The sequence below is a fragment of the Manis pentadactyla genome, chromosome 1 (genome assembly GCF_030020395.1).
Source record: "Manis pentadactyla isolate mManPen7 chromosome 1, mManPen7.hap1, whole genome shotgun sequence".
In the NCBI taxonomy this organism is placed as follows: domain Eukaryota; kingdom Metazoa; phylum Chordata; class Mammalia; order Pholidota; family Manidae; genus Manis; species Manis pentadactyla.
Genome location: NC_080019.1, coordinates 88,969,906 through 88,994,944, shown reverse-complemented (window position 1 = coordinate 88,994,944; position 25,039 = coordinate 88,969,906). Strand labels below are relative to the sequence as shown.

Here is a 25,039-nt window from a genome sequence, read left to right as displayed (position 1 = left end):
GCCTGCTCACACCAGCATTTCTTGAATTTAACATGCAAAGCCAAACTCCTACATTCTTTCCCATCAGGTAAATAGGAACTTTATCACTCTATAGTTGCTCAAGTTGAAAAACTTGGGAGTTAAAACTCGATTATACTCTCTTTCCCACTACACATGTAATCCCAAAATCAAATCCTTTGTTTCTCCCTTCAAAACATATTATAATTCAATCTAACTTCCAGTTTCTAGTCTGGCATGTAAGCAGATAGAAGATGCCACTCTGTCCTAACAAGTGAAAAGCTGACTACTGCTCTCAGCAAGACTGGCAGGTGAATACACAACTTACCAGAGCAGAAATCATGAGTGCAAACCTCCACAGGAACCAGTGCCAAGATAGCAAAACCTGAACTATAACCAATGAACTGCTGGAGGCTCACTATAGGCAAGTCTGAGAGATAAAAACTCCAGAAGGACCCAGTCACCAGAGGCCCCAACATTTTTGTGAATTTTACCTCTAGGAGCTTGACCAAGTTCTCACAGTGAATATCAGAGAAAAATCCCTGAGCAGGATAAATGCCAAAACTACACATACGCATATCATTTTCAAACTACAGAAAATCAAAGATAAAGCAAAAAATCTTGAAAGAAGACAGTGGGGGAATAAAAATCTTACCTACAGAGTAGCAAAGATAAGAATTACATCTGACATCTCCTCAGAAACCATAGAAGCAAGAAGAGAATGGCGTGAAATATTTTAAGTATTGAAAGAAATATACATTCTTCTCAAGCACATATGGAATAGTCTCCAGGATACATCATACATTAGGCCACAAAACAAGTCATAATCAATTTAAGATTAAAATAATCTTTTAATCTTTTTAAGATCAAGCATCTTTTCCAACAATGGTAAGAAACCAGAAATCAATTACAAGAAGATATCTAGAAAATTAACAAATATGTGGAGATCAAACAACATGCTTCCAAAAAAGCCAATGGGTCAACAAAGAAATCAAAAGAGAATTTTTTTTAATCTTGAGACAAATAAAAAGGGAAATACAATGAAAACTTATGGGATGTAGAAAAAGCAATTCTAACCAGAAGTTTACAAAGATTAACAACTATGTTAAAGAAATGAAATAACTCAAACAACCTAACTTTATACCTCAAGAAACTAGAAAAAGAAGAAACTAAGCCCAAAACTAGTAGAAGGATAAAATTACAAAGATCAGAATGGAAATAAATGAAAGTAACAAAAAAAAAAAAACAGAAAAGATGAACAAAACTAAGAACTGTTTTTTTAAAAAAATAGAAATAGAAGAAAAACCTTTAGCCAGACTTGCCAAGGACAAAAGAGAGGATTCAAATAAAATTAGAAATGGAAGGGGAGAAAGTACAACTGATAATACGCAAATACAAAGAATCATAAGACACTACTATGAACAAATAAACCCCAATAAATTGGATAACCTAGAATACATACATAAATTCCTAGAAACAGATAACCTACCAGGACTGAATCGTTAAAAAAATAGAAAATTGAAAATACCAATTATAAGTAAGGAGACTAAGTACCATCCAACACCAATTAAAAGATATCAGGAGTAGCTGTATTAATGTCAGGACAGACTTCAGCCAAGTAAAGTTATCAGGAATAAAGAGAGGCATACATAATAATAAAGGGGTCACTTCTTAAAGAAGACATTATAATCCTCAACGTGTATGCACTTAATAACAAAGCATCAAAATGTATGAGGCAAAACTGAATCACAGGAAGAAATAGACTAAAAGTTAAATAATTAAATATTGTTGGAGACTTCTGCATACCTCCATCAGAAATGGATAGACCCAGCAGGCAGAACATCAGCAAGGACTAGCTGCACTCAACAATACCCTCAATCAACTGGATACAATGGGACATCTACAGTTAGCTTCATCCAACAGCAGCATACACATTCTTCTCAAGCTCACATGGAACATTTATCAAGGTAGAAAATATTGTGAGCCACAAAATAGCCTAACAAATGAAAAAGAATAGAAATCATATGTCTCATATTCTATTGTGGTCTGAGAGTAAACTAGAAATCAAGAACAGAAAGACAGCAGGAAAATCCAAAAATAAGCAGAGATTAGACACACTTCTAAATAACACATGGGTGAAAGAAGAAATCTTGAGAGAAATTAATCATTTTGAATTAAATGAGAATGAAAACACAATTTAATCAAAATTGGTAGGATGCAGCATGCAATATTGTGATTTATAAGAAATATGTCTCTGGTTGGATAGTGACTGCAGTGGGGTATGGGAGTGACTCGATAATATGGGTGAAAGTAGTAACCACATTGTTTTTCATACAAAACCTTCATAAGAGTGTATATCAATGATACTTTAATAAAAACAAACAAACAAATAAACAAATAAATAAATATATATATATATATATATATATATATATATATATATCTGGTGTTCATCTAGGGTTGCTGATTCACAGCTCCCAAAACTTAGGAATTTCCTAAGACAAGACAGCTTAAAATTGTCTTATGTTATGTTAATAAGGTAACTTTTGAAATGCCCTTAAGGATGGGAGTTAGTTGCTAGGGTAGTCAACTGTGTGATTATGGGTTGTAACTTTCAGTTCCACCTCCCTGACCTCCAGGGAGGAGAGCTGGCAGGAGGCTGAATGAGTCACCCCCGGGCAATGATGCAGGCAATGATTTAATCAGTCGTGCCTTTGTGATGAAGCCTCCATAAATGGCATTTAGAGAAAGTCTACATTGGTGAACACATGGAAGTTTGGGGAGAGTAGCATGCTTGGAGAAAGAATGGAAGTTCCTGGCCCTTTCTCCATACCCTGCTGTATACCCATCTCTTCCATCTGGCTGTTCCTGAGTTATGTCCTTTTATAATAAACCAGTAAGCAAAATGTTTCTCTGAGTTCTGTAAGCCACTCAAGCCAATTAATCAAAGCTGAGAAGGGGTTGTGGGAACCTCTGATATTATAGCCAGTTGATCAGAAATACAGGTAACAAGCAGGGCTTGCACCTGAAATCTGAAGTCCAAGGTGGGGGGGTCCTTGGAACCTCCAGTCTGTAGTTGGTCAGAAGCATAGGTGATAATCTCAGCTTGCAAGTGGTGTCAAAAGTGAGTGTAGGGAGGTAAGGGGGGGTATGGTCTTGTGAGACTGAGCTCTCAACCTGTGGAATCTGATGCTATCTCTAGGTACATAGTGTCAGAATTGAGTTGACACTTCTCAGACACCTTGCTGGTGTACAAGAACTGTTTGTTCATGTGAGGAAATGCTACCTCTCCCAACTCCCTGCACATTGGAAACTGGCCTCAGAACACCAAGACAGCAAAAACAGTGCTCAAAGGGAAATTTATAGCACTGAATTCATAATTAGAAAATCAAGAAGATTTAAAAATCAACCATCTAAGCTTCCACCTTATGACATGAGAAAAAGTTGGGCAAATTAAATCCAAATAAACAGAAGAAAAGAAATAATAAAAATTAAAAGAGATAAATGAAATTGAAAATAAGAAATCAAGAGGAAAAAACAAAATCAAGAAAACCAAAAGACAGTTCTTTGAAAAGGTAGTATCATCAATAAGCCTCTACCAACCTAAGGAAAAAAGAGAGGATGCAAATTATTACTAATATCAGAAATAAAAGAATGGACATAATTATAGATCCCATGGACATTAAAATAATAAAGGAATAGTATGAACAATTCTATGCCCACAAATTTTATAACATAGATGGAAGAATTATTTGAAAGATACAATTTACCAAAATTCATACAAGAAATGGATAATCTGAATAGGTCTAAATCTCAATAGGCTTATATCTGTTGAAGAAATGAAATGATCATATCAAAAGGTGCAGAATATACATCTGAAAAAAACCAGTACCCACTCATGATTAAAATCTCAGTAAACCAGGAATAGAGTATTTCTTCAGCCTGATAAAGCACATCTTCTAAAAACCTACAGCTACAATCATACCCAACAGTAAGAAATTCAAGACTTTCCCACAAAGATCAAGAGTAAGGTAAGGATGTGCCTTCTCCCCACAGCTTTTTCAAAACCATATTATAAGTCCTAGCTAATGAAATAAGAGAAGAAAAAGAAATAAAAGGTATACAGGTTGGGAAAAAATAAAACCATCTTTGTTTGCAGATGACATGATCATCTAAATTTGAAAGAATTAACAAAAAAAATTTAGAGTAAGTGATCACAGCAGGTTTATAGGAAACAAGGTTCATATGCAAATGTTCACTGCTTCCTATATACCAGCAATGAACAAATAGACTCTGAAATTAAAAGCACAATTAACAACCCTACAAATGAAATACTTGAGTATAAATCTAACAAAATATGTACAGAGCTATATGAGAATTCAATCACTCCTGACCTCTTCTACCTCTACCACCCTGTTTCTCACACAATATATTGTCTCCTCTCCTGGTCACTAGAAGAGATTCCTAAATGGTCTTCCTGCTTCTATGACTGACCCTTTTTTCTCCTCACTGTAGCTAGGGTAATCCAAAAATTAGATCATGTCTCTCCTTTGTTCAAAAACCTCACCTCACAATGAGGAAAGCCAGTATTTTCACAATGGCCTCAAAGGTCCTGTGCTCCTCTCTGACCTCATATTCTACTTTCCCCCATGCTTACTCTGGGGCAACCATGCAGACTCCTTTCTGTTCCTCAAACATGGTCCCACCCTGGGAGCTTTATGCTGCTATTTCCCCAAAATATCCAGAAAGATCAGCACTTCCTTCCTTCATGTCCAATATCATCTTATATGGATACTCTCCCTGAACATCCTATGTAAAACAGTAACAACCCTAAACACACACATCCCACAAACACTCTTCTCTTCCCCTATTTATTTTTTCAATGCACTTAAATACTGACACATGACATATTCTGTATTTGTATGTTCTGTCCCAACCCTCCTCCCTAACTAGAATGTTAAACAGAGATTTTGTGCATTTTGTTTATTAGTGTATCCTTGGCACCTAGAACTGTGTCTGGCATATAGTAGAAATTCAAATAACTGCTGAATGAATAAAAATACATAAGCCATCTACCAACATTAATCTCCTAGGAAAACATTACAATATGAAAACCATTCTTGATCATTCCTATACTAATGTTAAGTAACTGCAGGTAGATTGCTCAACTCAGTTTATCCATAACAAATCTTTTGTTCATTTTATTTGGGTGTGGTTTTTCAAACAAAAAGACCTTTATTGATAAACCTGTTTTCTTTTCTCATTTCCAGGATTACTGGTGATTATTCACACTATAGTTATTTCAGTAAGCAAGTTAAAAATCACAAATTGCCAGAAAATCAATTCAAAAGAGCAGAGAATATGGCTTTAGAGTGTGAGTTTGCAAACTTTCTACAGTTAGAGAATAAAAAATCTTAGGCTCTGTAGAACACATACATACAGTCCCTGTTTTTTATTACAACCCTTTATTAATATAAAAATCATTCTTAGTTCCCGAATTTACAAAAACAGGTTGTCTTAGTTCCTGAACATACAAAACCAGGCTAAATGGATTTGACCAGAAGGCAGTTTGACAACCCTGGTTCCGAGAAATGTCCTAAGTGTTTAGTCTGGTGTTTTGCAGACAACCAAGATACATGCCTAAGAATACCTAAGAAAGGCATTAAAAAAGGCAATTAAGAAAGCAAGCTACATGGACAATTCTCAAATTTTTCCTGAGTTATAAAAGTGTAGTTTTGTCTTATGCCCGAAAAACTTTTATTAGGATGAACATTATTCAAAGTATTTCAAAGCAAACCAAAAGTGACTTCTAGATAATCTTTCCAAATAAATTTCTTTCATAAATTAATGGTTGAGCTTATGACATTTATACTATCTTTTATAAGAAAACTCAAAACAGTAACTCATACAGAATATATTTAGACTCTTAAAGTTTTTAAAAATGAAATCTACAAGTTTTAAGACTTTTACCTGCCACAATGTTCCCAGAACGTGCCACAACTTTGAATCCATCAGCTACTTTGTCTACACTATCTCCATGGGTAAGCAAAACAATTTCTTCCTTCTGAAGGCCCCTAAGCATACAAGAAATAAAACACAACACATAAATATCTTTATTAAAAACATGATTAATGGGTTCTTTAGCTTTACTTTTTCCAGCTTTATTGAGATATGAAAGACATTTAACACTGTGTAAGTCTAAAGTATACAACATAGTGATTTGATCTACATATGTACTTAAATGATTACCACAGTAAGGTTAGTTAACACATCCATCACTTTTGTGGTGAGAACATTTAAGATCTACTCTCAGCAACTTTCAAGTATACAATACAGTGTTAACTGTAATCATCAGGCCTGTACATTAGATCCCTAGAACTTACTCATCCTATAACTGAGTTTGTTCTTTTGCTTAGAAATATTAGATTGCCATATGTATAAATCAAGAAAACAGAAAAAAGTATGTAACAGTGCAACATTGCTGGAATTTATTGTCAATAAAAGAATATTAAATATCAAAAAAGGTAACCTATAAAAATCTGAAAATCTCAAATATAAAAATGATGATATAACCACACCAAAAAAAAAAATAATTTCAAGAGGCTATAAAATAATAATTTTAACATATCTCTATTGGGATTTATCTTAAGAACAGAAGGCATTTCCAAGATATGGAAGCAACCTAACTGCCCATCAGTAGATGAATGGATAAAGATGATGGGGTACATATACACAATGGAATATTATTCAGCCATAAAAGAAAAGAAATCCTACCATTTGCAACAACATGGATGGAGCTGGAGGGTTTTATGCTCAGTGAAATAAGCCTGGCAGAGAAAGACAAGTACCAAATGACTTCACTCATTTGCAGCAGACTCCCAGACTCCCAGAAGGAACTAGTGGTTGCCAGAGGGAAGGGGTTGGGGAGGGTGACTGAGGAGGGAGAAGTGGATTAAGAGCCACTATAATTCACAATCACAATATCAGTAGATCACAGGGAAGACAGTACAGCACAGAGAAGACAAGTAATGACTCCACAGCATCTTACTACACTGACAGACAGTGACTGCAATGGGTGGAGGTGAGGGCTTGATAATATGGATGAATGTTGAAACCACAATGTTGTTCCTGTGAAACCTTCATAAGACTGTATATCAATGATACTTACATAAAAAAAAAAAAAAAACAGAAGGCATTTCAGTGATCTTAATACTTCATTCAGTAGTCTATATTGGTAAGTAACAGTACTACTAATAATATTGTTACTTTGTAGCTATATATATATAAATATACGTAAGTTATGGGTTAAAACAAATACCAAATAATATAATTAGGAACTGAGATTTTCAGCCTCAGAGTAAGACATAAAATCTAAAGAGGTAAAAACCCTACAATCTTTCATTTTAATTAGAAATAATAGTGTACACTAATGATTGTTTTCTTTCAAAAAGAATACATATTGCCTAACTCCTTCACCAATTTTTAAATAGTTATAGCACCTAATCTATTATCATCTAGCAATAAAATCAATTAGTACATTTGCTGTATCAAAAAGATAATACACCAGGCACAGTTATGCTCAACACAGAGAAAGTGGAGGGAAACACAACACATATTTAATAATATGTAATACTGTATGTTATATTTATATATGTATAATAGTAATATTTAGTCCAACGAATTGGTAGTTTGCTAAGTACCCATCACCAACATGGTCAGGGAAGAGGTATATAAATGCATTTGGTAAATGCAGGGCATTATTCATTTGCCTTACCTGGTACACTAATGTTCAGAATCACACTCCACCAAAGAGTGAAAAGGGAAAACTACCAATGTTGGGATCACAATATACAATCCCACAAAGGAGTCCAACACTGCACAGGTACATGTTAATTATGTCATAAGGGCTTTCTTTACTCCTAATTACCATCACCACCACCCTCTGCTGTCTTGACACTAACTGAAATTATACCTTTGGCCCCTTCTGTGGCTTTAATTAGAATTACAGAATCTCCAGTTTTGAAGAATAACAATTCCAACTTTAAATAATCTACTACTATTCTTATTCATCTAAAAATATCTACAATACCTGAATAATGAGCATGTGTTATCCACACTAATACTGAAGACTCCATCTTCTCTAACACTTTTTTTGTGCACAGTTCCTCCAAATACTTTATTCAGCATCTGTTCAAAGAGAAAATAAATCGATGTTAATATAAATCATAAGAAAATTGCCCATTTTCTTATGCTAATTTAATAATTTGTATTCCTGTTTTCAGGATATGTTATGTTTGTGCCCCCAAAATAAAAGGAGTTTGATAAAGGCAGATAACTTGGTGTTATCTTATATAATTATAGTTATTAAAAGGTATAATTATAAAACAAAACTAGATTAGAAATTTGACCTGATGTTAATTCCTGTTAAACACAGGCAGACTTTCCATTTGATGTATTTTAATTAGTTCACCTGTTAAAAATAGAGATTTCCTTAATATTTACATATGAGTTTAATTTAAAATCATTTAAAAAGGTATTTTGAGCTTAGAAAAAGCTAAAGCAGACAATAAGAAGAGCTGTGGTATTAAAACTAGACAGGTATAAATTTCTCCAAGCCATTTAATCTTTGGCCCCAAATGAACAGTCTGAAACCCTGCAATAGGCTGTGCTATGAAAATGGGATAAGCAAGAAAATCTGGTCTTCCTATTAAATTCAAAATCCCCTACACCTACAGACTCTTTTATTTCAAATGGACTCTTAATTCTGTCCCACCTTGTGTCAATTAACCTTCTTTTCTTGTTTATCATTTACATTTGCCCAAAACCCCCTCCACCACCCAACATAAAATAAATACACACAAGATTTTCACAAATATTAAGTCTGCATTGATATAATCACAACTCAACTTGCTATGTCTGTTCCATAAAAGGTGTCATAAGATACCCATCATACAAGTACCACAACATAATAAAGGCCATATATGACAAACCCACAGCCAGCATCATACTTAACAATGAGAAGCTGAAAGCCTTTCCTTTAAGATCAGGAACAAGACAAGGATGCCCACTCTCTCCACTTTTATTCAACATAGTTCTGGAGGTCCTTGCCACGGCAATCAGACAACACACAGGAATAAAAGGCATCCAGATTGGTAAAGAAAAAGTTAAACTGTCCCTGTTTGCAGATGACATGATATTGTACATAAAAAACCCTAAAGAATCCACTCCAAAACTACTAGATCTAATATATGAATTCAGCAAAGTTGCAAGATACAAAATTAATACACAGAAATCTGTTGCATTCCTATACACTAATGATGAACTAGCAGAAAGAGAAATCAGGAAAAAATTCCATTCACAATTGCATCAACAAGAATAAAATACCTAGGAATAAACCTAATGAAGGAAGTGAAAGACCTATAATTTGAAAAGTACAAGACACTGTAAGAGAAGTTAAAGAAGATACCAATAAATGGAAACACATCCCATGCTCATGGATAGGAAGAATTAATATTGTCAAAATGGTCACCCTGCCAAAAGCAATCTACAGATTCAATGCAATTCCTATCAAAATACGAACAACATTCTTCAAAGAACTAGAGAAAATAGTTCTAAAATTCATATGGAACCACAAAAAACCCTGAATAGCCAAAGCAATCCTAAGAAGGAAGAATAAAGCTGGGGGGATTACCCTCCCCCGACTTCAAGTTCCACTACAAAGCCACAGTAATCAAGACAATTTGGTACTGGCACAAGAACAGACCTATAGGCCAATATAACAGACTGGAGAGTCCAGATATAAACCCAAACATATATGGTCAATTAATATACAATAAAGGATCCATGGATATAGAATGGGGGAAATAACAGTCTCTTCAATAGCTGTTGTTGGCAAAACTGGACAGCTACATGTAAGAGAATTAAACTGGATTACTGTCTAACCCCATACACAAAAGTAAACTAAAAATGGATCAAAGACCTGAATGTAAGTCATGAAACCATAAAACTTTGAGAAGACAACATAGACAAAAATCTCCTGAATATATATTATATGATCAACTTCTTCCTGAACGCATCTCCTCGAGCAAGGGAAACAAAAGCGAAAATGAACACATGGGACTACATCAAACTAAAAAGCTTCTGTACGGAAAAGGACACCATCAACAGAACAAAAAGACATCCTACAGTATGGGAGAATATATTTGTAAACGACATATCCAACAAGGGGTTAACATCCAAAATATATAAAGAACTCACATGCCTCAACACCCTAAAAGCAAATAACCCTATTAAAATATGGGCAGAGGATATGAACAGACACTTCTCCAAAGAAGAAATTCAGATGGCCAACAGGCACACGAAAAGATGCTCCACATCACTAATTATCAGGGAAATGCAAATTAAAATCACAATGAGATATCACCTCACACCAGTTAGGATGGCCAGTATGGAAAAGACTAAGAACAACAAATGCTGGCAAGGATGCAGAGAAAGGGGAACCCTCCTACACTGCTGGTGGGAATGTAAGCCAGTTCAACCATTGTGGAAAGCAATATGGAGGTTCCTCAAAAAACTAAAAATAGAAATACCATTTGGCCTGGGAATTCCATTCCTAGGAATTTACCCAAAGAATACAAGTTCTCAGATTCAAAAAGACATATACACCCCTATGTTTATTGCAGCACTATTTACTATAGCCAAGATATGGAAGCAACCTAAGTGTCCATCAGTAGATGAATGGATAAAGGAGATGTGGTATGTCATCAGCCATAAGAAAGAAACAAATTCTACCATTTGGCAACAACATGTATGGAGCTAGAGGATATTATGCTCAGTGAAATAAGCCAGGCAGATAAAGAAAAGTACCAAATGATTTCCCTCATTTGTGGAGTATAACAACAAAGCAAAACTGGAGGAACAAAACAGCAACAGACTCACAGACTCCAAGAAGGGACTAGAGGTTACCAATGGGGATGGGTGGGGGAGGGCAGGTGCGGAGGGAGGGAGAAGGGGATTGAGAGGTATTATGACTGGCACACATGGTGTGGGGGGGTATCATGGGGAAGGCAGTGTAGCACTGAGAAGGCAAATAGTGACTCTATGGCATCTTACTATACTGATGGGCAGTGACTGCAATGGGGTATGGGGAGGACACAATAATATGGATGAATGTAGTAACCACATTGTTTTTTCATGTGAAACCTTCATAAGAGTGTATATCAATAATACTTTAATAAAAAAAAAAGACATCTGCTATAACAATACATGATACAGGTTGACCCAGCCCCAACAGAAAAGCAGGCAGAGGGCTAAATAAATGTTCATTCTTATAATGCACAGCGGCACATTCTTCAACACCATCAGCAAATACTGCCCCCTATATTCTTCTCTTAGACATACACAATAAACCTTGCAATAAACATTTGGGTTAAGTACAGCAAGAAAAGCTTGCTAACCCTTGCTTGCACCTAGTAATCCTAAACTAAAGACTCAGACATAAAACGCTTCCCAAAGCACATTAACTACCATGCAGTTTAGGAAACATTGCTCCTGTCTAATCAGTCCCCTTGCCTGTAGTCTGGCCCATCTTCTAATCTATATTCTAGAGATCTGCAAATGCTAGGTACTAAAATGTAAATATGATTGTGTTAGTCCATGTTTAGTTCTTCAATGGCACCCTAGCATCTACAGCAGGGGGTGGTAAATTTTTCCTGTAAAGAGCCATATAACATATTTTTAGCCTTTGCAGGGCCTACTGTCTCTGAAGCAACTATGCAACTCTTGCCATTGTAGCATAAAACATTTATGAACAATACTTAAAGGAATGGATATGGCTGTATTCCAATAAAGCTTTAGTTATAGGCACTGAAGTTTGAATTTCATTTAATTTTCACAAGTCACAAAGATGTAATTCTTTTTTTAATTATTTTATCCCAACCATTTAAAAAGGTAAAAACTATTCTTAGCTCACAGATCATACAAAAGCAGGCAGTGGGCCAAATTTGGCAGCAAGGTGTAGTTTGCTAACCCTCTGTCCAAGGACGAAGTCCAAGTCCCTTATATTGAACAAAGACTTTTTTTATATATACCCTCTCTAATCTCACCTCTCATCTTCCTGCTCATTCTTTACTCCAGCTATCCAAGCTAGTGTAATTTCAAAAACTGACCACGTTTCCTCCCCATGTCTTTAGGTGTATTCACTGTCCCAGGTACCTAACAAAGTATGTGGCCCAGAGCAGTTATTCAAATTTGCTGGATGAGAAATGAATGATTTCTTCTATATACTCAGTGAACCTTGTGCATCTCTGCCTCTCCTAATTTGCTGTTCTTAATTATAAGATAGCTGAATGGTCAACATAACCAAAGCTGTTGGAACTCAACACAGTTTAAAAGCCCACAAAGTCTAAGTTAAAGATTTATGCAAAGCCAAGGGCTTGCAGTAAAATTTAAAGCTATCTCACCTATTCGGAAGACTTTCCTGCTTATTTTAGGTTCCTGACTATGCTAATTAAGGTTAAAGTGTAAGAAGTTGAACAACCAGCTAAGTGTGTGTTTGTAGGAGGAGGGATAACTTTACATATTATAAAACAATTTACTTTCTTGTTAAATTTTTGTTTTAAATTGTATTCTATTTTGACTTAAGGAAATGCTTCTCAGTATGGATTTCTGATAACCCCAAAGTACCAAATACCCCAGAAAAACCCAGGTAGTACTCCAGGTCTACCAACCCAATCAGATAAGTTTCTCTTTCACCATCTCTATGCCAACCTTTTACAAGAAGGTTTAGATTTGGAAGGGAGAAAGGAAAGGAAATTCTGTTAATAAAAATAATTTGACAAAACCTTGTGGGAGTGTATAAAGAAACCAAATGTATGTAATAAACATACTTCTTAGAATGCTTGGCAAAAAAAAAGAAACCAAATGAAATTTTAAAGCATGAAGAGACAAATCACAATCTGTAATATGTATAATTGGCAAAAGAATCCAAGATATAACACAATAAACAGAAACAATGGGGAAAAATCATGAACAAGCTTTTACAATAAAGCATATAGTAATGGCAAATAAACATAAAATCTTACAATAAGGAAAATTAACATCAAGACTACATGTGACCCCATTTAACACCTCTTCAGATATGCAAAACAAAAACAAAAACAAAAAACCCTGATCATGCGGACAAAGGGGAACCCTCCTACACTGCTGGTGGGAATGTAAGCCAGTTCAACCATTGTGGAAAGCAATATGGAAGTTCCTCAAAAAACTAAAAATAGAAATACCATTTGACCTGGGAATCCCACTCCTTGAAATTTACCCAAAGAATACAACTTCTCAGATTCAAAAAGACATATGCACCCCTATGTTTATTGCAGCACTTTTTACAATAGCCAAGACATGGAAGCAACCTAAGTGTCCATCGGTAGATGAATGGATAAAGAAGATGTGGTACATATACACAACGGAATACTATTCAGCCATAAGAAAGAAACAAATCCTACAATTTGCAACAGCATGGATGGAGCTGGAGGACATTATGCTCAGTGAAATAAGCCAGGCAGAGAAAGACAAGTGCCAAATGATTTCCCTCACTTGTGGAGTATAACAATGAAGCAAAACTGAAGGAACAAAATAGCAGCAGACTCAGAGACTCCAAGAATGAACTAGTGGTTACCAAAGGGAGGGGTGTGGGAGGGCGGGTGGTGAGGGAGGGAGAAGGGGACTGAGGGGTATTATGTTTAGTACACATGGTACAGGGGATCACCAGGAACACAGTGTAGCACAGAGAAGGCACATACATCTTACTACACTGATGGACAGTGACTACATTGGGGTATGGGTGGGGACTTGATAATATGGGTAAATGTAGTAACCACATTGTTTTTACATGTGAAACCTTTATAAGAGTGTATATCAATTATACCTTAATAAAAAAATAAAAAATTTAAAAAAGACCCTGATCATGTCAAGGCTTGGCAGGGATACAGAGCATAAGAAATTTTTATGTACTGCTGTGGGAACATAATTTGGAGGGAAATATTACCTAGTGAGGCTGAGACTCAGAATTTCAACTCATGGCTATCCTAGAGAAAAGTTTTGTGTATGTTTAACACTGAAAGAAAAGTATAAAAATATTGATGGTAGTACTGTCTATTATAGAAAAAAACTGGAAAAAGACCAGGAATACTAACAGTGGAATGTATAATTTGTGCTATATTCAAACAATAAATTCAATAGTGGAAATAACTTACAATTTAATCTATTAACATGAATTAATCTCAGAACCAAAGCTGAAAATAATACATTCAGTAGGATTTTGTTTACATAAAGATCAATGGGCAAAAACTAAACAATACATTACTTAGAGATATAAACTTGAGTATAAATCTACAAATTCAGGAAGAGTTTTACCTCTGGTGGGAAGAGAGAAGAATGTGAATGGAGAAAAGTACAAAGGGAGTTTCAAAATTTCTAATATTCTATTCCTTAAGCTAAGGCAGAGGGCAAGGGGAGGGGTCAATGAGTAGAGATAAAGGGAGCAATGAGCAGGACAGACTTTTTTCTTGTAAAGCAAAGAATTACCAAGAAGCAATGAGGAAGGCTCTGATAAGAGAGTCTAATGGGAAAAGATGGTACATATGACACTGAAATTACTAAAATTTCAGGATGGCATGGAGAAGCATGGGGGGCAAAGGTACAAAACAGAGTGAGACCTTTGGTGCTAAAATTACCCAAACTATAGTCACTAAGAAGTGGCAGTCCTTTACAAACAGCTTATTAGCTAGATGGTATCATCTACATTAGTGTTTTATGAAAAGACAGTAATTTCTGCCCAAAGGACCAAGATTAGCCTATTCCATTATCCTACTATAAAAGTTCAGAAGACATAAAAATGTATAGAAGACATTGATGTACTAAAAAATGCAAAATTTTTTATTTTGCTCTGAGTATTTTAATAATACTCAGAGGTATTATTCTGGCTACCAAAAGATCCCTAGCAATTGACAGAAAAACATGGCCTTACAATTACATGGGAAACTGACATAATGGAGAAACAGTCAGCCATTATCACTTAAAGAAGTATTTTCCAGACCTATTTCACTGACAGTCCTAAAAAAAAAAAAATCTCATGAGACTTTTCCTTACAAAATGTTATAATGCCTCTCAGTATATTAAAAACCATTTAATTATATGTTGTGCTATATGATTAATATCGACTACTCTGGCAAGGGAGATCAATACATTATGTAAATACTATATTCTGAGGCAAAGGTATATTTTGCTAATTTCCAATGTTCAACTCAATCAGGATTCAGGCTATTCTAAGAAAACATATTCATTCAAATACAAAATGAGAAAATGTAAAATTATTATCCATGTCAAATTCATAATCACCATTTAGCTTTTCAGAGAACATTTATGTAAAAGGCTCTTTTTCCTCTCTTAAATGCTTGTTGCCTAGAGAAGAAAATATCAATTGTTGTAGATTTTGTACTTTGTACTTCACATATTTTTAGGGATCAGTATTTCCTCTAAATCAAAGAGGAAGGCTGTAACAATTAGCAAGAAACAAAATCTGGTAAAGCTGTTTTACAGACCAGTGATTTCTAATATTCTGTTCTTGTATCAAGAATAGGAATAATAAAAACATTCACATTCTATGTCAACATTGACTTATGTTTCTTTCCTTTACTGAAAGCTTCAGTCACCTAGAAGAAAATATACTAATTTGTTCACTTTCTACCTTTTAAACAGCTTCCCTCTGCGCAATATCCATATCAAAGCACAAGTTTCAATCAGCTTAAAAAAAAAAAAGACTCACTTTGCCCACTTACTAAAATTTCAAATTAGCCTCAATCCAAGGCCTTAAAATAACTCAGTAATTTAGAGAAAAATACAGCATCTTTATTATAAAGCCATACATGTAAGAAATTGAAAATTAACTGGTAACTCTCAAAAGTCAATAGGAAGGACCAGAATTACCTTGAAGAAATTAAAAACTGGTATTTTAATTAATATCAATTCCATTTTGGTAAATTAGGATCTAAAAATTAGATTAATTCTGTTTGTATTCTGACCCTGTCCTCCCTTCTACTTTAGTAGTACTTAAGCCAAAAGGTGGGCAAAAGGAAAAAGAGGGCAACATAATTCACAAATAAGTGAATCCATAGTCACTATATTTGGCTCTTCTTACCATAGCACAAAATTCTGGGTTTAAATAAAAGTATCTTGTTTCTGACACAGAAAGAAAAATACTGTAACATGTCAGTTATTAACAATACTATATCATTCAGAGAATACTCTTCTAGCTATCTCAATTTTCAGATGATCTGGTTAAATAAGGTACATTGTTAAAATTATCTCAACCAGAAAATAATTTTGCTTACAACCACCAGGGATAACTTTTCTTAAATGTATTTATTTATATTTCCACCTGTTAGTAAATAGATCTTACTGAATAAATCATTCTTTGATAAGTGAGAATTTAGCATGTTACTGACTCAATATTCTATTATATTAATCAATAATCACATTCTACTTGTCTGGAAAACCTTTATTACTTAAGAATAAACTAAGCAAAAAAGGTAGCAGAGCAGCCAGAAGAGATGTCTAAACATTAGCTCATAGAAGAATAGGTATTGCAAGACCTCAATTAGTCCCTATTTTATCTTGCTTTGATACAATTCCAAGGTACATATATTTATTGACATTACAGTGGAGACACTAGGCAGATACCAACTTAACCAATTGATCAAAATTATCAACAACTGTCATGCACAAATTGACTTTGTGTGCCTCCTAATGAGATGCTCTAAGTAGAGCACACTATCACTTCTGTGGTAGTCCTGCCAAAAAATACATAATCTGAATTTAACAAGGAGGAAACTTCAAACAAATCAAACTGAGAGATAGTCTACTGAGTAACTAGAACATATATTTTTTTAAAACCTGTAAGATCATAAAAGAGAAGGAAGGACAGAGGAAGAGTTCCAAACTAAAGGAATCTAAAGAGACAACTAAATGCAACACATGGTCCTAGATTGGCTCTGGGATTTATAAGGGACATTAATGAGAACAACAGTGAAATGTGAATGGAAGTATATGGATTAGATGTTAACACTGAATAAATGCTAACTTCCTGATTTTTATAGTTGTACTGTGGTTATGTAGGAGAGTCCTAGTATTTAGGAAATACCACAAGTAATGAGGTATCATGAATGCAACTTATACTCAAATGGTTAAAAATGTCAACTATGATGGAACTGAGTAAAAGTACACTGAAGCTGTGTGTACTATTTCTGCAACTTATGTAAATTTGAATATTGATATTTTTTCATGAACAATGTTTTGTTGTATGCAGTAATAGAGCTACTTTTCTGAAACTAGATACCTAGATTCCCACTTGCGCAGTTCTGCCATACTAGTGCAGCAATTCACAAACAGTTGTAATATACACAAATTAGTCATATAACTAAATATCCTAAATTATCTAAAGACAGAAAACACTAATACACAGGAGTCACAAACATAATAAAATTAAGTCAACTATTAAAGCAAATTCACAGATGTACCTGCATGCCATAGCAAATTCCAAGAACAGGCTTGCCAAGAGTGAATATTGCTGGATCAAACCAGGGAGCATCTTCTGCATACACAGAATTGGGTCCTCCAGAGATGATAATAGCTCTGCAGATTTAAGAATGAGAGTCAGTGATGAATCTCTAACTGCTAATCATTATACAAAGTCTATCCCCTTTCTCCCTTTTAGCACTGAGGAAGACTCAATACAGATTCAGAGATTTTGTTCTATTTTTGCTAGGCTGTAGCAAATCCAGATTCTATCATAGCTAATTAATATCCTCCTACAAAACTTAGTTATTTTTACTCTATTGCCATGTGTGGAAGTCTATTAATTCAACAGTCACTTGTTAATAAGCAGAAACTTCAAATATATAAATACCAATGTTTCTATCTGTGGTTAGCATGAATTTGTTTTCATTGTTTTCCTCATCAATGGAGGAAATAAATGAGAATTCTAAAAGGAGATGGAGAAAATATAGTCCTTCTGGAAGGCAAGGAGCAAAGCAGGTCACAGAAGGACAACTGAAGGTATTATGATGGTCCTGAATGACTCAAAACAGAACACTACCAATATGAAGAATTACCTAACTTTGTATGTTTAAAACCTATCCAACATTCCCAACAGCTTTACCCGATACCCAAGAAAGGGGGCTGATAAATGAATTTTGCCAAATGTCCTGTGCTCAGAACCCAGGTAAACAGTGTAACTTAGCTACATTACAACTTACAGCATTCTATATGTTAACTTGGGAGTTGACATATAGGAAGCTGCAAACTAAAGTCTATGCTCCTCACCTAGACACTGACACATCTAATTTGGCCCTCAGCATTCACTCAAAAAACTTAGGATATTTTAGTGTTATGAATTTCACATAAAAATTCAAATTTCTAGATTCTCTTTAAGTAAAAAGAGAAGAAAATCTGGCAATACTGGGCCTTCACTGTCGCCTGGCTACAAAAAACTGGAATAAGAGGGAGACTTGAACCTTCAGACTATGCATGCTTTCCAGTTTGCCACCCATGATCACTTAACAGTACAGGCATACTTATGCCCTAGACCCAATTTAAAGTAGCCTCAAACTCATTTTAAGTTTGCTTTTGCAAATATCTTGCTTTATCTCTATTTCTAAGGGAAAATCCACTTCAAGATCTCACCAAAAGCTACTTAGAAATTTGGATTACAGTTCACTTTATAATTAATGGCTGTCCGTCACATACAATCTAAAGTTCTAGGCTTATAATACACCCAGAATAATAATATAACAAACATCAAATTCACAAGAATTACTCAGCAAACTAAGGATTTTTTTTTTTTTAATAACAATTTAAGTGAGTTCAAAAGCCCCGTTCTTTGAATTTTGTGCCAGGAACATGAATTACGGTATACATTATGTTTGTTAGCCTATCTCCTGCATCAAAGATTGAAGAAGACAACCACTCAGATCTGACATCTTTAAGATAACAATTCATAAAGGTATGAGGCTAAACCCTAAGGCTAGGTATGTAATGTAATTCCTTAAAATTGCATTAGCTAAAATTCTATAAAAATACTTAATAATAAAAGACCTCTAGAATTTCAGTATATACTTAGTTTTATGAAGGATAACCACCATGGAACTGACCAGCATCCTTCATAATCTGCTAAACAACTCAAGGCTGTAAGATCAATACAATTAAAAAGAAAAGACAAAGGACTTATTAGTTAAGGATAAAACTCAAGCAGTACTTAAAGCAATTATGAAAATTCTTATCTCAGTAAGTCTTGAGAAGAGCTAATCACTCATTCTGAGTCTTCTATTCTACCCTGCTCTTATTTTGAAACTAACTTGCAATTCAAGGCTCAATAAGCCACAAAGCATTCCAAAACAAAGCATTCTAAGAACAGATAGGTTAAGATGTCTCTCATGCCATAAAACTAACATTTATTGGAGGAAAGGGTGTTCAAATAGATGTCTCAGCAGAAAGAATGATAGTAAGAAAAACCACAGTGCTGTAGTGCCTGTTCTCCTACACAATAAAGAACCTCTAGGCACAAGCAGGATTGAGAACTGTTTAGGATAAGGTGACAGAAAAAACAAATAAGACTTCTATTGCTAAGCATTTGGCTACTCTATTCTAAAACTTTGAGTCTAGGTTAGTTTGCTGGGGATTTTTTGTCTGTTTTGAGTGGGGGGGACCGGTAAAGGAGCTTGAATTTGACAGAGAGCCATTCAGCTGTCTTTTGATTCCTGTAAAACTGATTCTTGCTGACAAATCAAGACAGTTGAATTAGATAAACTCAGGGTCCCTTCTTACTATAAAATTCCAGTTTAAAAGACATAGCTGTTTTTACTCTCTATCTTAAGACTAGAACAGAGTTAAATTTAAAGCTGCCTCTTCTGATTTTCAATTCACTCTATTTCAGAAACAAGAATCACAGGATAATGTATACATGTTTGTAAGGTCTTCAAAAGTTAACCATTTTTTCTAATGGGAAAAAAATAAGTTTTTAAAAAATTAAACACATTCTATTTTGTAAGAAACATAGCAGAAACATTTAAGATCCAATTAAGGATATAAACTGCAGTTACTTGCTTTAAATAACACTCCTAAGGAAGAACATTAATTCCATGAGAAAAGACATAGAATTAATCAGAAATAGCTCTTAAAGGAAGAAACTATAAAAAAATTGATGGTCATTTTGATTAGTTCTAAGTATAAATATGCAAACTATGGAAATAGCCCTTATATTAGGCTTAGGAATTCTTCATATTTTAGTAAATAGTCTTTTGGAATAGGAAGCAAGAGATTCATTGGACGTAGATTCCTCATTGAGGTATTCTAGCCACAGTATATATTCCTGTAATCCAATGCACTGGAATGCATAAATGAATGACCATGATAGTCAAATCTAAGTCTGACCCAGAAATCCTATAAAACATAAAATATTTAAATGGTAAATTCTTATAACTGCAATTAGAATTAAGGTAATCTAACCAACCACTTTTTTCCTTTAATTTTTTTTTTAATCAGGAGCATGGGAACCTTCTTATAAAACTACTGCATGTCTTACATTCATAAAAAAATGCAGTGCCCAAGAAAATAAATATTAAGATATTCCACAATCTAAGTTTAATCTCATATAAACATAAGTGAAAAGTTTACCGGAATCCTTGCTCTTTTATGGCAAAAGCTGGTGTTTCCAAAGGGAAGATTTCAGACTGCACAAACAGTTCCCGCACTCTTCGGTCTATGATTTTCCCATACTGAGCACCAGCATCCAGAATGACAACAGCTCCTTCGTAGTGGTGGTGGCCATCCTTAAGGTCTCCTCCAGCATTCTCCAGCTGCAAAGTTAATACAAATGGTATCTTAATTATGAAAATTCAACCTATTTTAAAAAATAGTCATCACTGTCATCTCCAAAGTTATACAGGAACAAACTACTAACAGGACTTTCTGAGTTGCCAATTTAAAATACTTCTTTTAAAAAGAGAAGATTTTTATAGTATATCTATATATAGCATAAACACTTTAATAAAGCTACCATAATTTACCATAATCATTTACTGACTACATGATACAGTTATTCTATATATTATACATCTTATGTGCTCTATCTAATAGGATGAGCATACAGCCCAGCAGTGCCAATATATAGGCCTGGTTTATGCTTGTCATACTGGTATTATTATTAATAGTGGCTCCTCCAAATCTCAGAAGCATCCAAGTTCAGACAACAAATTATACGGTGACCCTATCTAACAGTTACAGCACTCTTATGAGGGTTATTATCGATGAGAAACTGAAACTTTGTTGCCAGATCAAAAGCATGCCCAAATTTACTTTATTAGGATTTTTTGTATTACCTGAAGAATACGATGCATCTAACCTATAACATTAAAATTTTTTAAGGGGTTCTTAATCTTATCTCTGTCAAGTGTACACTGTTAACAATCTTCTAGAAAGCAATTTGACAAAACATAAAATTTTTAACCACATACACTGAAATATTTACTTGGAACTGGCTTCAAAACAATGCAAGAACCTATGTGGGTATGGATAAAATAAGACTGCCTATGTACTGAAATCACTGAGGTTAGGTGATAGAGACATTCTGTTATTTTTTTTTATTATGGTATCATGGATGTACAATCTTAATAATGTTTCACATTAGCAACATTGTGGTTACAACATTCACCCATATTATCAAGTCTCCCCCACATACCCCATTACAGTCACTGTCCATCAGTATAGTAAAATGCTACAGAGTCACTACTTGTCTTCCTGGTGCTATACTGTCTTCCCAGTGACCCCCTATATTATGAGTGCTAATCATAATAATGCTTAATCTCCTTCTTCCTCCCTTCCCGCCTGCCCTCCAGACCAGACCGCCTTTCTCTTTGGTAACCTCTAGTGCCTTCTTGGAGTGTGTGAGTCTGCTGTTATTTTGTTCCTTCAGTTTTGCTTTGTTCTTAAACTCCACAGATGAGTGAAATCATTTGGTATTTGTCTTTCTCCGCTTGGCTTATTTCACTGAGCATAATACCCTCTAGCTCCATCCATCTTGTTGCAAATGGTAGGATTTGTTTCTTCTTATGGATGAATAATATTCCATTGTGTATACGTACCACTTCTTCTTTATCCATTCATCTACTGACGGGACACTTAGGTTGCTTCCATGTCTTCACTATTGTAAATAGGGGTGCAATAAACATAAGGGTGCATATCTCTTTTTGAATCAGGGATCTTTTCTTCTTTGGGTGAATTCCTAGGAGTAAAATTCCTGGGCCAAATGGTCTATTTTTAGATTTTTGAGGAACCTCCATAATGCTTTCCACATGGTTGAACTAATTTACAATCCCACCAGCAATATAGGAGGGTTGCCCTTTCTCCATATCCTAGCTAGCATTTGTTGTTTTTTGTCTTTTGCATGTTGGCCATCCTAACTGGTGTGAGGTGGTATCTCATTGTAGTTTTAATTTGCGTTTCTCTGATAATTAGTGATGTGGAGCATCTTTTCATATGCCTGTTGGCCATCTGAATTTCTTCTTTGGAGAAGTGTCTGTTTAGATTCTCCACCCATTTTTTAACCAGGTTATTTGCTTTTTGGGTGTTGAGGCGTGTGAGCTTGTTATGTATTTTGGATGTTAACCCCTTATCAGATGTGTCGTTTATAAATATATTTTCCCACACTTTAGGATGCCTTTTTATTCTGCTGATGGTATCCTTTGCTGTACAGAAGTTATTTAGTTTGATGTAGTCCCATTTGTTCATTTTTGCTTTTGTTTCCCTTGCCCAAGGAGATGCATTCAGGAAAAAGTTGCTCATGTATATATTCAAGAGACTTTTGCCTATGTTTTCTTCTAAGAGTTTTATGGTTTCATGACTTACATTCAAGTCTTTGATCCATTTCGAGTTTACTTTTGTGTATAGGGTTAGAAAGTAATCCAGTTTAATTTTCTTACATGTAGCTGTCCAGTTTTGCCAACACCAGTAGTTAAAGAGGCTGTCATTTCCCCATTGTATATCCGCAGCTCCTTTATCATATATTAATTGGCCACATATGTGTTGGTTTATATCTGGACTCTCTATTCTACTCAATTGATGTATGGGTCTGTTCATGTGCCAGTACCAAATTGTCTTGATTACTGTGGCTTTGTAGTAGAGCTTGAAGTTGGGGAGCATAATCCCCCCCAGCTTTATTCTTCATTCTCAGGATTGCTTTGGCTGTTTGGGGTCTTTTGTGGTTCCATATGAATTTTACAACAGTTCTAGTTTGTTGAAGAATGCTATTGGTATTTTGATAGGGATTGCATTGAATCTGTAGATTGCTTTAGGCAGGATGGTCATTTCGACAATATCAATTCTTCCTATGCATGAGCATGGGATGTATTTCATTTATTGGTGTCTTCTTTAATTTCTATCATGAGTGTCCTATAGTTTTCAGGGTATAGGTCTCTTCCCTCCTTGGTTAGATTTATTCCCAGGTATTTTATTCTTTTTGATGAAATTGTTTTCCTGATTTCTCTTTCTGCTAGTTCACAATTAGTATATAGGAATGTAACAGATTTCTGTGTATTAATTTTGTATCCTGCAACTTTGCTGAATTCACTTATTAGTTCTAGTAGTTTTGGAGTGGATTCTTGAGGGTATTTTAATACGATATCATGTCATCTGCAAACAGTGACAGTTTGACTTCTTCCTTACCAATCTGGATGCCTTTTATTTCTTTGTGCTGTCTGACTGCCATGGCTAGGACCTCCAGTACTATGTTGAATAAAAGTGGGGAGAGTGGGCATCCTTGTCTTGTTCCCAATCTTAAAGGAAAAGCTTTCAGTTTTTCACTATTAAGTATGATGTTGGCTGTGGGTTTGCCACATATGGCCTTTATTATGTTGAGGTACTTGCCCTCTATACCCATTTTGTTGAGAGCTTTTATCATGAATGGGTGTTGAATATTGTGAGATGCTTTTCAGCATCTACGGAGATGATCACATGATTTTTGTCATTCTTTTTGTTGATGTGATGGATGACGTTGATGGATTTCTGAATATTATTACATCCTTGCATCCCGGTTGAGTAAATCCTACTTGATCATGATGGAAGATCATTTTGATGTATTTTTTAATTCAGTTTGCGAATATTTCATTGAGTATTTTTGCATCTATGTTCATAAGAGATATTGGTCTGTAATTTCCATTTTTTGTGGTATCTTTGCCTAGTTTTGATATTAGACTGATGCTGGCTTCATAGAATGAGTTTGGAAGTATTCCTTCCTCTTCTGTTTTTTTTTTGAAAACTTTGAGGATACGTATTAGGTCTTTTCAAAATGTCTGGTAAAACTCAGTGGTGAACTAGTCCAGTTTGTTCTTAGTTTTTTAATTACCAATTCAATTTCATTGCTGGTAATTGGTCTGTCCAGATTTTGTTTCTTCCTGTGTCAGTCTTGGAACGTTGTATTTTTCTAGAAAGTTGTCCATTTTCCTAGATTTTCCAATTTGTTAGCATGTAATTTTTCATAGTATTCTCTAATAATTCTTTGTATTTTTGTGCTGTCCATAGTTATTTTTCCTTTCTCTTTTCTGATTCTGTTTATGTGTGTAGACTCTCTTTTTTCTTGATAAGTCTGGCTAGCAGTTCATTTATTTTGTTTATTTTCTCAAAGAACCAGCTCTTGGTTTCATTAATTCTTTCTATTGTTTTATTCTTCTCAATTTTATTTATTTCTTCTCTGCTCTTTATGATGGCCCTCCTTGTACTGACTTTGGGCCTCATTTGTTCTTCTTTTTCTAGTTTCCTTAATTGTGAGTTTAGACTCCTCATTTGGGATTGTTCTTCTTTCTTGAGATAGGCCTGTATTGCTATATGCTTTTCTCTTAGAACTGCCTTGGCTGTGTCCAACAGAAGTTAGGGTGTTGACCTGTTATTTTCATTTGTCTCAATATATTGCTTGAGGTGCTTTAATTTGGTCATGGATCCA

General features: G+C 34.8%; 1 protein-coding gene across 1 annotated transcript in view; it reads right to left on the bottom strand.

Moving 5' to 3' along the window:
• Nucleotides 1–25,039, bottom strand: part of GMPS (guanine monophosphate synthase) — an 80,316-nt gene that overhangs the window by 27,124 nt on the left and 28,153 nt on the right. Inside the window, exons 2-5 of the mRNA XM_036904137.2 lie at nucleotides 20,722–20,903; nucleotides 17,568–17,682; nucleotides 8,087–8,184; nucleotides 5,968–6,071 (exon numbers count right to left, since the gene is read on the bottom strand). Coding sequence (XP_036760032.2) covers nucleotides 5,968–6,071; nucleotides 8,087–8,184; nucleotides 17,568–17,682; nucleotides 20,722–20,903 — 499 coding nt within the window. The remainder of the gene's footprint in view (nucleotides 1–5,967; nucleotides 6,072–8,086; nucleotides 8,185–17,567; nucleotides 17,683–20,721; nucleotides 20,904–25,039) is intronic.